The sequence below is a fragment of the Megalobrama amblycephala genome, linkage group LG22 (assembly GCF_018812025.1).
Source record: "Megalobrama amblycephala isolate DHTTF-2021 linkage group LG22, ASM1881202v1, whole genome shotgun sequence".
Taxonomy (NCBI): Eukaryota; Metazoa; Chordata; class Actinopteri; order Cypriniformes; family Xenocyprididae; genus Megalobrama; species Megalobrama amblycephala.
In genome coordinates this window covers 24,718,249-24,730,474 of record NC_063065.1, presented here as the reverse complement: position 1 = coordinate 24,730,474, position 12,226 = coordinate 24,718,249, and the positions used below count along the sequence as shown (strand labels likewise).

At 36.4% G+C, this 12,226-nt stretch overlaps 1 protein-coding gene across 1 annotated transcript in view; it reads right to left on the bottom strand.

Moving 5' to 3' along the window:
• Positions 1-12,226, bottom strand: part of myo3a (myosin IIIA) — a 128,362-nt gene that overhangs the window by 43,360 nt on the left and 72,776 nt on the right. The window contains 7 exon segments of the mRNA XM_048174702.1: positions 223-425; positions 667-750; positions 824-928; positions 3,987-4,103; positions 4,768-4,867; positions 8,491-8,646; positions 8,976-9,041. Coding sequence (XP_048030659.1) covers positions 223-425; positions 667-750; positions 824-928; positions 3,987-4,103; positions 4,768-4,867; positions 8,491-8,646; positions 8,976-9,041 — 831 coding nt within the window.

Below are 12,226 nucleotides of genomic sequence, written 5' to 3'. Positions count from 1 at the left end.
TGATTTTTAATAATAGTATTAAATTATTTTTTTTCTTTTTGTACCCTAAATGATGTACCCTATTCACCCTATTCATTGAAAGTGCTAACTGATAAAACAGGATAACTATTAAACAAAATCAGTCATTTTGATCAATCCTTATCATGATATTTAATTTGGTATGCATGCTGAATTTGGCTTCAGCTTCATGGTCAAGGCCATATGCGATGAGTGGACTCTTACACAGCCTGGTGTACGACCCGAGACTTCTCCAGGAGGTATTCTGAGATCTGAGCTCCCACCACTGTACCTCCACAGGTGAACTTCATCTCCAGATACTTCCCAAAGCGACTGGAGTTATCATTGATCACAGTGCAGGCATTTCCAAAGGCCTCCACCAGACCATTGACCAGCAAAATCTTCTCCTGGAGGGTCCGATTGTTGGCCTGAAGAAAAACAAAAATACAAAAAGAGCTGGTCAGATAGACATTATTGTGAAATAAAAGTGATCAGGACAAAACACACACTTATTACATGGCTACTTCCCAATAAATGGGCATAAAATTGACTTGAGTTGAAAGTATTGTATTTTCTGAGAAGAAAAAAAGGATGAAGTGACATGAGAGAAATTGTATGACTAAAACTTGTCATAATAAAGCAGTGAGAACATAAAGCTGCTCTCCAAACCTTTCCGAGGACGGTCAGCTGTTGGACTAACAGGTGGGCACTCTCTGTTTTCCCTGCGCCGCTCTCTCCGCTGATAACAATGCACTGAACACAGAGACGAATACAGTTCAGACCATGACTGATACACTCCAGCAGCTCATAGAGGAACATACTCTACCTGATCAGCATTATAGGACACCATGGATTGATATGCGATGTCTGCGACTGCATATATATGAGGAGGGTTGGACGTTCTTTTGGCTCCAATGTAACTCTTGGAATGCTGTCAGAGAAACAAGGTATTCAACAACTGTGCTTGACTCATTTGATGGTTAGACTCACATTTCCTGAAACAAAAATCAGAGTGGTGCTTTCCCATATAAAACACACAATCTCCACTATGCTAAAGTATTTAGGGCATTGCTATGTGTTTGCCTGGGTGTTCTGAGTAGTTGTCAGCATGTTTTAATGGGGTTGCTAGGGTGGTCTGAGAGGTTTTTGGCACTTTGCTAAGCAGTTGCTAAGGTATTTTAACAATGTTCTATGTGGTTGCTAGGGTATTCCAGATGCCCAAATAGCAATCCTAAATGGCTGCTTTGATGTTCAAAGTGTTTTTAGCATATTGCTATTGCTAAGCTGTTATGAATGGTTGCTTGGGCATTGCTATGCAGTAGCTTTGGGTGTTCAAGGGGGTTGTCAGGGCATTGCTATACGGCTGCTACGGTGTTCTGAGTGGTTGTTGTCAGTATGTTGGATAAGCTTGCTAGATTAAAGGATTAGTTCACTTCAGAATTAAAATTCCCTGATAGTTTACTCACCCCCATATCATCCAAGATGTTTATGACTTAACTTTCTTCAGTCGAAAAGAAACTAAGGTTTTTGACGAAAACATTACAGGATTTTTCTCCATATAGTGGACTTCACTGGGGTTCAACGGGTTGAAGGTCCAAATTACAGTTTCAATGCAGCTTCAAATGGCTCTACATGATCCCAGCCGAGGAATAAGGGGCTTGTCTAGTGAAACGATTGGTCATTTTATAAAAAAAATAAAAATGTATATAATTTTTAACCACAAATGCTCATCTTGCACTGTTCTGTGATGCGCCATGCATTACATAATCACATTTGAAAGTTACGCGCGACGTAGGCGAAAGTACAGATCAAGTGTTTACAAAGCGAACATACAAAGACTAAGTCAAACGCCCTTTATAGAAAAAGGTAAAACAACAGTCTAAAAAATGCTGGGTTAAAAACAACCTAAGTTAGGTTGAAAATGGACAAACCCAGCGAATGGGTTGTTTTAGCCCAGCGGTTGGGTTAAATGTTTGCGACATTGACACGTGCTGGACAGTTTTATTTAACTCAACTATTGTTTAAAAATTACTATATGGCTAGCTTAAAAAGAACACAAAATAGGTTTGAAATAAAAAATCAGACACATAGAGGCAACAATAATAATCAAAAGGTGAACATTTATTAATAAGCAATTTAATAAATGTTTATTCATTCATTAAACTTCACAAATGTTCATTTATTAAACATACTAATAAATGTTAATTTACAACATACTTTGGGTTCCTTTTAATCAAGCAATACATTCATTTTTAAACAATAGTTGAGTTAAATAGAACTACCCAGCAGGTTGGGCAAACATTTAACCCAGCCGCTGGGTTAAAACAACCCATTCACTGAGTTTGTCCATTTTCAACCCAACTTGGGTTGTTTTTAACCCAGCATTTTTTTTAGAGTGAATGATGTCAGACGATTTTGAAGTTGGAGGAGAAAATGAGATGGAGTTTTTCGCCCTGCCGCAGTACTTCCACCTACGTCACGCATGACCTTTCCGACAAGATAACGTAATGCGTGGCGCATCGCAGAACAGTGCAAGATGACCATTTGTGGTTAAAACGTATATTATTATTATTATTTTTTTGTTTTGTTTAGTTAGACAGGACCCTTATTCCTCGGCTGGGATCGTGTAGAGCAGTGATTCTCAACCTTTTTTGAGTAATGGACCCCCATCATATTTGGAACCAACTTCAAGGACCCCAGAATAAGACTTTGTGACGACCAAATGTAATAAAGTATAATTTATTACTACGTTAGTTGATTTGTCCTATATTTAGTCATATAGTCAGTTATATTATACATATATTACCTTCTTCTTTTATGGGAACATGTTAAATGTCAATATATACAAAAATTCATATTCAGATATTTTATAAGGACCCCCTGGCTTTATGTCAAGGACCACTAGGGGTCTATGGACCCCTGGTTGAGAAACACTGGTGTAGAGCCTTTTGAAGCAGACTGAAACTACAATATGGACCCGTTCAACCCGTTGTACCCTGGTGAATTCAACTATATGGAGAAAAATCCTGGAATGTTTTCCTCAAAAACGTTAATTTCTTTTCAACTGAAGAAAGAAAGCCAAACATCCTGGATGACATGGGGGTGAGTAAATTAACAGGAAATTTTAATTCTAAAGTCAACTAATCCTTTAATGCAAGTTAACTGTAAGGTTAAAATTATTAGTGTGATTGCTTTAAAATCAAAAAGTTTAAATAGACTTTTTAGATTTGAAGTACACTATGAATGCACATTCAATACAAATAAGCACAAGAGTTTCCCAGCATACTTAAAGGGATAGTTTACCCAAAAAAAAATGAAAATTCTGTCATCGTTTACTCACTCTCAAGTTGCCCCAAATCTGTATGAATTTCTTTCTTCTGCTGAACACAAGAGAATTTTGAAGAATGTTGGTAATCAAACAGTTGATTGGCCCCACTCACTTCCATAGTATTTTTTTTCCCATAATATGGAAGTGAGTGGGGCCTATGAATTGTTTGGTTACCCAAATTCTTCAAAATATCTTATTCTGTATTAAGCAGAAGAAAGAAATTCATACAGGTTTGGAACAACTTGAGGGTGAGTAAATGATGACAAAATTTTCATTTTTAGATAAACTATCCCTTTAAGTGGGTCAAAAAGCACTGCAAAGTTCAGCTAATTGCATAAAAAAAAAAAATAATACATTTTCATTTAATTGTAATGAACATTTAATTAGCTAAATTGCCTGGAAACATTTAATTCAGTCTGCACTTTATACTTTTAAAGTATATTTCCGTAATAAGTACTCTCTTTAAAGGTATGCTAAAGTGTGGAGAGCATGTGAATGAATGAAAAAGGGAAATGAAATATACTCTCTTTCTGCAGAAGGTACAATGACACAAAACACACTGACAGGTGAGACAGAAAGTGAATGAGAGATTTGGTAGCAAATGGAATGTAGCTGACTATGAAATGTTGATGGCATCCATAATGAAATATTATACACGCACCTCAGGCGTGTATAGCTCCGTTTTCTGGAATGGATTGACCGCTATAAGAATGTCTCCAACATAGGTGTAGACGTGCTCCTTTGCGTAACGTCTCTGTAGCTGTTCGGTGATTGTGTTCTAACAGAGAAACAATTACACATCACAGATGGCCATCCCATCAAACCACTGCACGCCACTGCACAACAAAATAACCACCAATACCGCACAGGAGTCTGCATTTTCATGCATGACCGAACCTAGACACAGTAAGATGATTCATTATCTGACTACTGCATTCATAGCTCTTTACATTGTGATTACTGCACTCTGTGTACATTTTGTTGCCATATGCGGCCAATATGACCATTCAAGACAGTTACACACATCACAGGTCTCCATCTGGTGACATCAGTCCAAGGACACAGGCATAATTCAAGATCTTCCTGTCAGAACTGCTACCATAATGGATGAGAAAATATATCTAGTGTCAATGAGACCCTCTGAACTGATAGATCACCTTAAATGTGTTTCAATACAAACTCTGTTATTGTTCACTAATCTGTCTATTTATTTACTTGACAGTTAAAATATAAGACTGCTAGGATGAGTTATGGTCACTTGACAGTCCCTCTGAAAAATGCTCCAGGAAAATGTAAGAAAAATTCCAGCTGAAATGAATGGGCTGTCTGACAGCAGGATGGAAAATTTCCTGTCTTTCCTTAGTCTATGTATTGATGATCAAAAGTGTGTGTATGTGTGTGTGCTGTGGCCTTTCTCTTGTGCGGTCCGTATATATTCTTACTTCATCTAGAACCTCTAGGGTTGCCAGATCATCCACGTCGTCACACGTTTGACTTTGAGACTTCATATGGCTGCCTTTTTTGGTGTGGATACGCTCATGCCTGCAACAAACGATTATAGTCTTTGAAAAACAACCATGAAAGTTAAAATCACATAAATTACTCACACAAATTACCTTGTTGGAATTATTGATAAAGGCATTAAAGATAATGATGAAATAAAAATCAATAGTTACATAAAAATTGCTTTCTTACCCAAGTCATTTGAAGAGCACTATAACTAATTTCAATCTTTATTTCAAGGTTATTCTACTCTATAGCTTTGTTTCAAAATCTACACAACATAAATATTAAAATGGATTGAGGCAAGAAAAAAAAATTGTTGAATATGCTACATTTAAATTTAATAATTTAGAAGACGCTTTACACCAAATGAGGAGAATAACTGAAGCAATTAAACCAACAATAGGGTAACAATATGTAAGTCCTTAGTCTAACACAGTACATGTAGCAAGGTTTTTTTTTAAATACAGTGGTGGTCAGAATTATTGGCACCCATTGGTAAATATGATCAAAGATGACTGTAAAAATAAATCTGCATTGTTTATCCTTTTGATCTTTAATTCATAAAATTAGCAAAAGTCTAACCTTTCATTGAAGAAAAAGAATTGAAAGTGGGGGGAAAGTCACATTATGAAATAAATGTTTTTCTCCAAAACACATTGGACACAATTAGTGGCTCCCTTTTATTCAATAATTTTTGCAACCTCCTTTTGCCAAGAAAACAGCTCTCACTCTTCTATAATGCCTGATGAGTTTGGAGGACACCTGACAAGAGATCAGAGACCATTCCTTCATGCAGAATCTCTCCAGATCCTTCATATTGGGCTCAGTGACACATTTTTGTGTTGGTTTTGATGTTTGTTTTGGATCATTGTCCTGATGGAAGATCCAACTATGGCCCATTGTTGGATTTCTAGCAGAAGCGGATTTCTAGCAGAATCTCTCCAGACCCTTCATATTGGGCTCAGTGACACATTTTTGTGTTGGTTTTGATGTTTGTTTTGGATCATTGTCCTGATGGAAGATCCAACCATGGCCCATTGTTGGATTTCTAGCAGAAGCGGTCAGGTTTTGAATTTTTATCTGTTAGTATTTGATAGAATCCATGATACCATGTATCTGAACAAGTTGTCCAGGACCTCCAGCAGAAAAACAGGCTCACAACATTAAAGATCCAGCAGTATATTTAACCGTGGGCATGGGGTACTTTTATCCATGTGTGCACCAAACCCATCTGGTGGGTTTGCTGCCAAAAAGCTCTTTTTTTAGTTTCATCTGACCATAGAAGCCAGGTCACCATTTGAAGTTCCAGTCTTGACTGACAACTGAATATGCTGGAGATTGATTCTGAATAAGAGCAGAGGATTTTTCTTGAAACCCTCCCGAACAACTTGTGGGGATGTAGGTGCTGCTTGATACATTTTTTTTAGGCTTTCTGAGACTCAAGACTCAACTAATCTCTGCAATTCTCCAGCTGTGATCCTTGGAGAGTCTTTGGCCACTCAAACTTTCCTTCTCACCATGCATTAGGACGATTTAGACACTCATCCTCTTCCAGGCAGATTTGTAACATCTTTAGTTAACTGGAACTTCTCAATTACTGCCCTGATGGTGGAAATGGGGATTTTCAGTGCTTTAGCTATTTTTTTACAGCCACTTTCTATTTTGTGAAGCTCAACAATCTTTTGCTGCACATCAGAACTATATTGTTTGGTTTTACTCATTGTGATGAATGTTTAAGGGAATTTGACCTTTGTGTTTCCTCATGTTTATACTCCCATGGAACAGGAAGTCTCGGCTGGACAATTTCATGTTCATGATCACCCTGGTGTACTAAAAAAAATGTAAATATGAATGGGAATATACTTCAGAGATATTTTACTCATAAAATATTCTATGGGTACCAATAATTGTGGCCAAAGTGTTTTGGAGAAAAACATTTATTTCATAATGTGACTTTCCCCCCACTTTCAATTCTTTTCCTTCAATGACATGTTAGATTTTTGCTAATTTTATGAATTAAAGATCAAAAGGATAAACAATTCAAATTTATTTTTACAGTCATTTTTTATCATATTTACCAAGGGTGCCAATAATTCTGACCACCACTGTAAATAAATAAAAAATAATTAGACATACAGAATATAATAGTAAGTGTTATTATTAATGGGTCAAGTGTTGATGGAAAAAGATGCATCTTTAGCCGTTTCTTAAAAATGGCTAAAGGCTCAGCAACTATGCTAACAAAGAAATGCTGACCATGCTTTTTTTTTAATACTAAATAGTAGCCTATTATTAAAATATCTCTAATCTAGTTTTACCAATAAATAATATAGCTGAACTAGTTTACCCAAAATTTCTGTCTTTCACATCAAACACAAATGTTAGCTTAGCAACATGCTAATGGCAAGCCCTCACATACTTCTTTTGAGTAACAAATGCTGTCTAAGAAGGTAGCATCCTATGTAGACAAAGTTCATGTTTGTAATGTAGTTGAATTAAATGCTAGGTAAAGTATCTAGTGTAGGCAGACCCATAACGTTGGTCCAGACCATGTATTTACACATTTAACTTTTGTGAAAACACAAGAACACAACATTGGGTACACAATAAACACTTCTGGGAAAGTCACAAGGGGAGTTGCCACAACACATGGCCAGAGACAGAAAGCTGCTACTGCTACATCCACAGGAAGTAGGGTTGATCTAGCCCATGTGACAGTCAATATCTCATACCTGGCATCACTGTCTCTCCTTTCTGTATTTCCGAGATGGCTTAAATGATAAAAATAAAATTAATATCTTAGAGGCATAGCAGGGGATGTGATGGGGGTCTCGGCCCCTCTAACCGGTCCAGCCACAATGGTTAGTACTGCAGTCATCAGAGATCCCATATTTTTATGTACATATTTATGTAAGCTTTAAAATAAAAAGAAATGATGGCCCTGTTTACACCTGGTATAAAGATGCGTTTTGGTTACACAAGTAGAAGTGGGAGACATGTACCCATTTACACCTGGTGTTTTAATCTGTCTCTTTTGTCCACTTTTAACCACTTCTGTGCTGATTTCTTTGAGGGGAGGGTCTGTGGGCGGGTAAATGTATGGCCTTTTTCAGATCTTTCAATCTAATGGACGAAATAAGCTCAGGCAATTTACAAAGGAATGCACTCAGAGCAATATTAATTTCTGCTCTGATAGCCGCAAGTCCAAGGCAAACGATGTGAGTGCATGTTAGAAATCAGGAATGGTGAGAGAACATTGTGCTAAGTACATTTTTCGCTTCCCATAATGTTTACGCATTAAGTCAGAGGGTGGAGAGTAGGCAGTCTTTTGGGGATGTTCGAACACGTTCGACTACGCGAGCGTTGACAAGAAAGTCAAACACGTTTTTGACTACCTCTAGAAGTGTTCAAAAGTGGACAAACTCAAAACATTTTAGACCCTGTATTCAGCATCGTCCACTTGTGAGCTGATTGACCAAAATTAATCTTAATACCAGGTGTAAACAGGGCCTATAAGTCTGAAGTCCTCTTCCTGACTAAGGGTTGGCCCTTGGCCAAATGCAGTGGCTATAGAGCCCAGACCTTATGCATCAGGCAAAGGTCTGGATATGCAAGACTACTCACAGAAAGCACTAGAGCTGATTTTTATGTCTTTCTACCTTGTTTTCTCAATAACGCCAATTTGCTGGTTGAGGTCGATTAGTTCCATCAGCTGCTTCTGCAGCGTCCTCTCTCGGCCCACAATCTGTTTGATGAAGACATGCTGAAGAAGGTCAAGCACATTGGGCCTCAGCTCAAAATCCTTTATCAGACACCTGAAGGGGACACAATCGAAAAATGGGGGAATTTGTGCTGAAATGTCCCAAGATGTCACATAAAATGGCAACTGATAAGGACCATATTCAGGAAAAACACAAACAAGCTAAAGGTCGTTGAGATTAACTCAGTTACAAACAATGTTCTGGGAAAACAGCAGGAGGTTAATTGGAGTATGACGAGGCATTATGAGAAGCTCTTTATGAGAGTAATTAACCTACAAAATCAGTATAGAAAAGAAAAACTAACACAACTTTAACAACCATCAAACTTTATATCTACGTACATCACTGGCAAATAAAAAATTCACTTAATCTGTGTTACTCACTTGCATATAAAATCGTTAAAATCGTTTGACCAGAGCTCTGGTTGATGTAGGGTGGGTGGAGGATTTCTGTTCAGAGAAAAACAGATAAATAGGCAAAGATAAGTGTGAGATGAGAAATGAGGAGACAACTGCTCACAGCAAATTGATCCCATTAATTTAAAAGGGAAAAAAACATTCCTCACTTGATAAGATTATTAGATTACTGCTTAAAATTGTCTGCTGTTTAAATGAATCATTTCAACGTTCCTTATAAGTAAAGACGATATAATGTATACACAATAAAAAATGTCTATATACCAAAATGCATACCTGCATATAAAATAAGAGAGACCGCTGAAAATTGTCACTTAAGTCACTAACTAGAAGGCTTTAAGTTGGTGATCATTTTAAGGTATAGAGTAGAGTGCAACACTCAGGTTCCGGAAATGACAAATCCACAGGGAAATTGATTTTGGATGATAACTTATAAACCTTTAAAGACAAACCTACAGTACTGTGAGCTACGAGGTTGTTATTCAATGGTATTTGCTTCTGCTGAAGCCTTCAGCCTGCATTATTTCAGCCTGTTTTTAAGATAATTGTGTTTAACAGTGAAATTCCTGATGAAAAACAACATTACCTATGATGCTGTACACAAAATAACACCAATCGGAGAGTTGAAAAAAGCAACACATGCCAAAATAGCTCTTTAGCTCCGCCCACTCCCGTGAAGCACTGTGAATGATGAAATCAAGTCAATCTACAGGTGCGTTCATGCCATGAACTGCCAACTTGTAAAAAGCATTCACTTCCTCGTAGAGCTCGTAATTACAGCTTGTGAGATAGGAAATTTCCTAGAGCTCCTACTTGTACCACGTGACCACTGCAAATTCATTTAGGCGTTGATAGTAGTGTTTCCATAGAAATGCATAATTCTGAAGACATGATTGGCTCCAAATGGAATGTCATGTGTTGTCATCAAATTGATTCCGATTCTTATCGATTTCTAGTTTTGATTCCAATAAGGTAAACAAACAAACAAAAAAACTTAAGTATCATTCTTTTTGCAGAACATTTCTTTGCAGCTAAATACCATGAACAAAAATCAACAGGCTAAAGAACACTTTCACAAAAATTTTAACAAAAATACCATAGCAAAAACAACTAGTCTAATATAAATTTCAAGCATTATTAAAGACAAGTGAACACTCTTAAATAAGAACAGATAAATTAGCAATAGGACAAATAAATACAACTGAACAAAGATGTGATTGAAATAAACAGTTTTTTTAAGATTTTCAGGTATTCAGGTAAATAAATTGTAATCAAATGTAAAATAACATTGCACTTTATAAATAAAATATACATTAGAAATATAGTTACAAAAGTTATTCAGTCAAGATCAGCCAGTGAATTTTCTCCTTGTCTTTTGTTGTTTTGATTATTGTTAATTACACATACAGAAGCAGGATTATTGGGCTGCTATCACTTTAAGAACGAATGCACGGATCTAATATACTGTTACACATGTTTTCTTTCGCAAATGTTTACGTTCATTTAAGACATAAATGACCCTGAAAATGCTAAAGAATACTCGATTCAGTATTTGCGCACTATATGAGAGGTGGCTTTTCTTTGAGTCTTCTTGTGCTTGAATGGTTTAAAATCACATTAAAATGCACACAAAGAAATCAATAAGAGGAATCAAAATTTTTATTTTATAACAGGTATCCGATTCCTGACTATTCCAGAATTGGAATTGATTTTTGATTCCCAACCCTATTTATAAATATATAATCAACATTGTAAATGAGTAGTTTTATATTTCTCCATCGTTTTTAATTCAATTATCCTGTTCGCCGTGCTTTATGGGATTGTAGTTCTTTCCCTCATTAAAGCAATTAAAGGGATAGTTCACCCAAAAATGAAAATTCTGTCATTATTTACTCACCCTCAAGTTGTTCAAAACCTGTATAAATGTCTTTGTTCTGCTGAACACAAAGGAAGATATTTGGAAGAATGGTTGTAACCAAGCAGATCTCGCCCCCCATTGACTACCATAGTATTTATTTTCCTACTATAATAATCAATGTGGGGCGATATCTGCTTTGTTACAGACATTCTTCCAAATATCTTATTTTGTGTAAAGCAGAACAAAGAAACTTTTGGGTGAACTATCCCTTTAAGTACAAAGTCTTCTATCTTTGTTTTTTTGTTTTATTTTCAAATACTTTTTTTTCTTCAAATCAAAGTTTTCAGTGTTGTGATTCACCTCACAGCTGGTTGGCTTGCAAGCATATAATTATAACAAACAATAGGATAAAAATGACAAACTATTTCCATGTTTTCCCCACAAAATTACCTTCTATTATCTATGAAAGCCTGCTCTCTTTCTCTCACTCTCTCTGTACGCACAGTACAGACATACTAGCGCACACGGAAACAAATGCCCACAGAAACTTATTGTCAGCGCTGCCCCACAACTTTACCAGTAAAATAGGTTCACAACTGAAAAGCTATGACATTTCTCAGTAGTGAGGTAGCAACATCACTGTTCTTGAAGCAGTTAAACTTACAGTTGCTGCAGAACACATGCTTTATCTCTCTCTCTCTCTCTCTCTCTCTCTCTCTCTCTCTCTCTGTAATAATAACTGCATTAATCTGAAAATTGGTCCAACACACTAGAGCATTTTAAGGACAAAAAATCTGACAAATGTCTTGAAATGAAACATCTGAAAAAGTCTTGAGGTGTGGTAACCCTAGTATAAGTGCCCATAAATAAATAAATAAATAAACAACATGTTTATTTATCATGTTGTAATGTATTTTGTTTGTATGTTTTGATTTTATCTAATAATATCTAATAAAATTACACATTATGTTATGTTGTTTTTGTGCCGTTTCACTGTTTAATTTAGCTGAAAAGCCACCATAACCCATATTTAAATTGAGATATGTTGTGGAAGATGGTGTATTTATTACTTTAGATACGTACATCATCTTTGAAAAGAGTTATTCTTCTCAAATCAGTACCAAAATAAAAACAGGCTGAGGTTGCACAAGTGAAATGGCATTTTCAGTAAATTTGTGCTCTTGTGAAAAGCTTTGTCCATGAATGCTGGCAGAAAGCTTTTCCCTGCACATGTAAATAAGTAAGCAGATAGACACTTAACGGTGTCACGGAGGACCTGACAAGCGTTCCCTGCTGTGGAACAATAGAGCTAATTAGCCATCATTTGGTGTCCTGGTGAAGGGGGCTATTAACAGAGGGA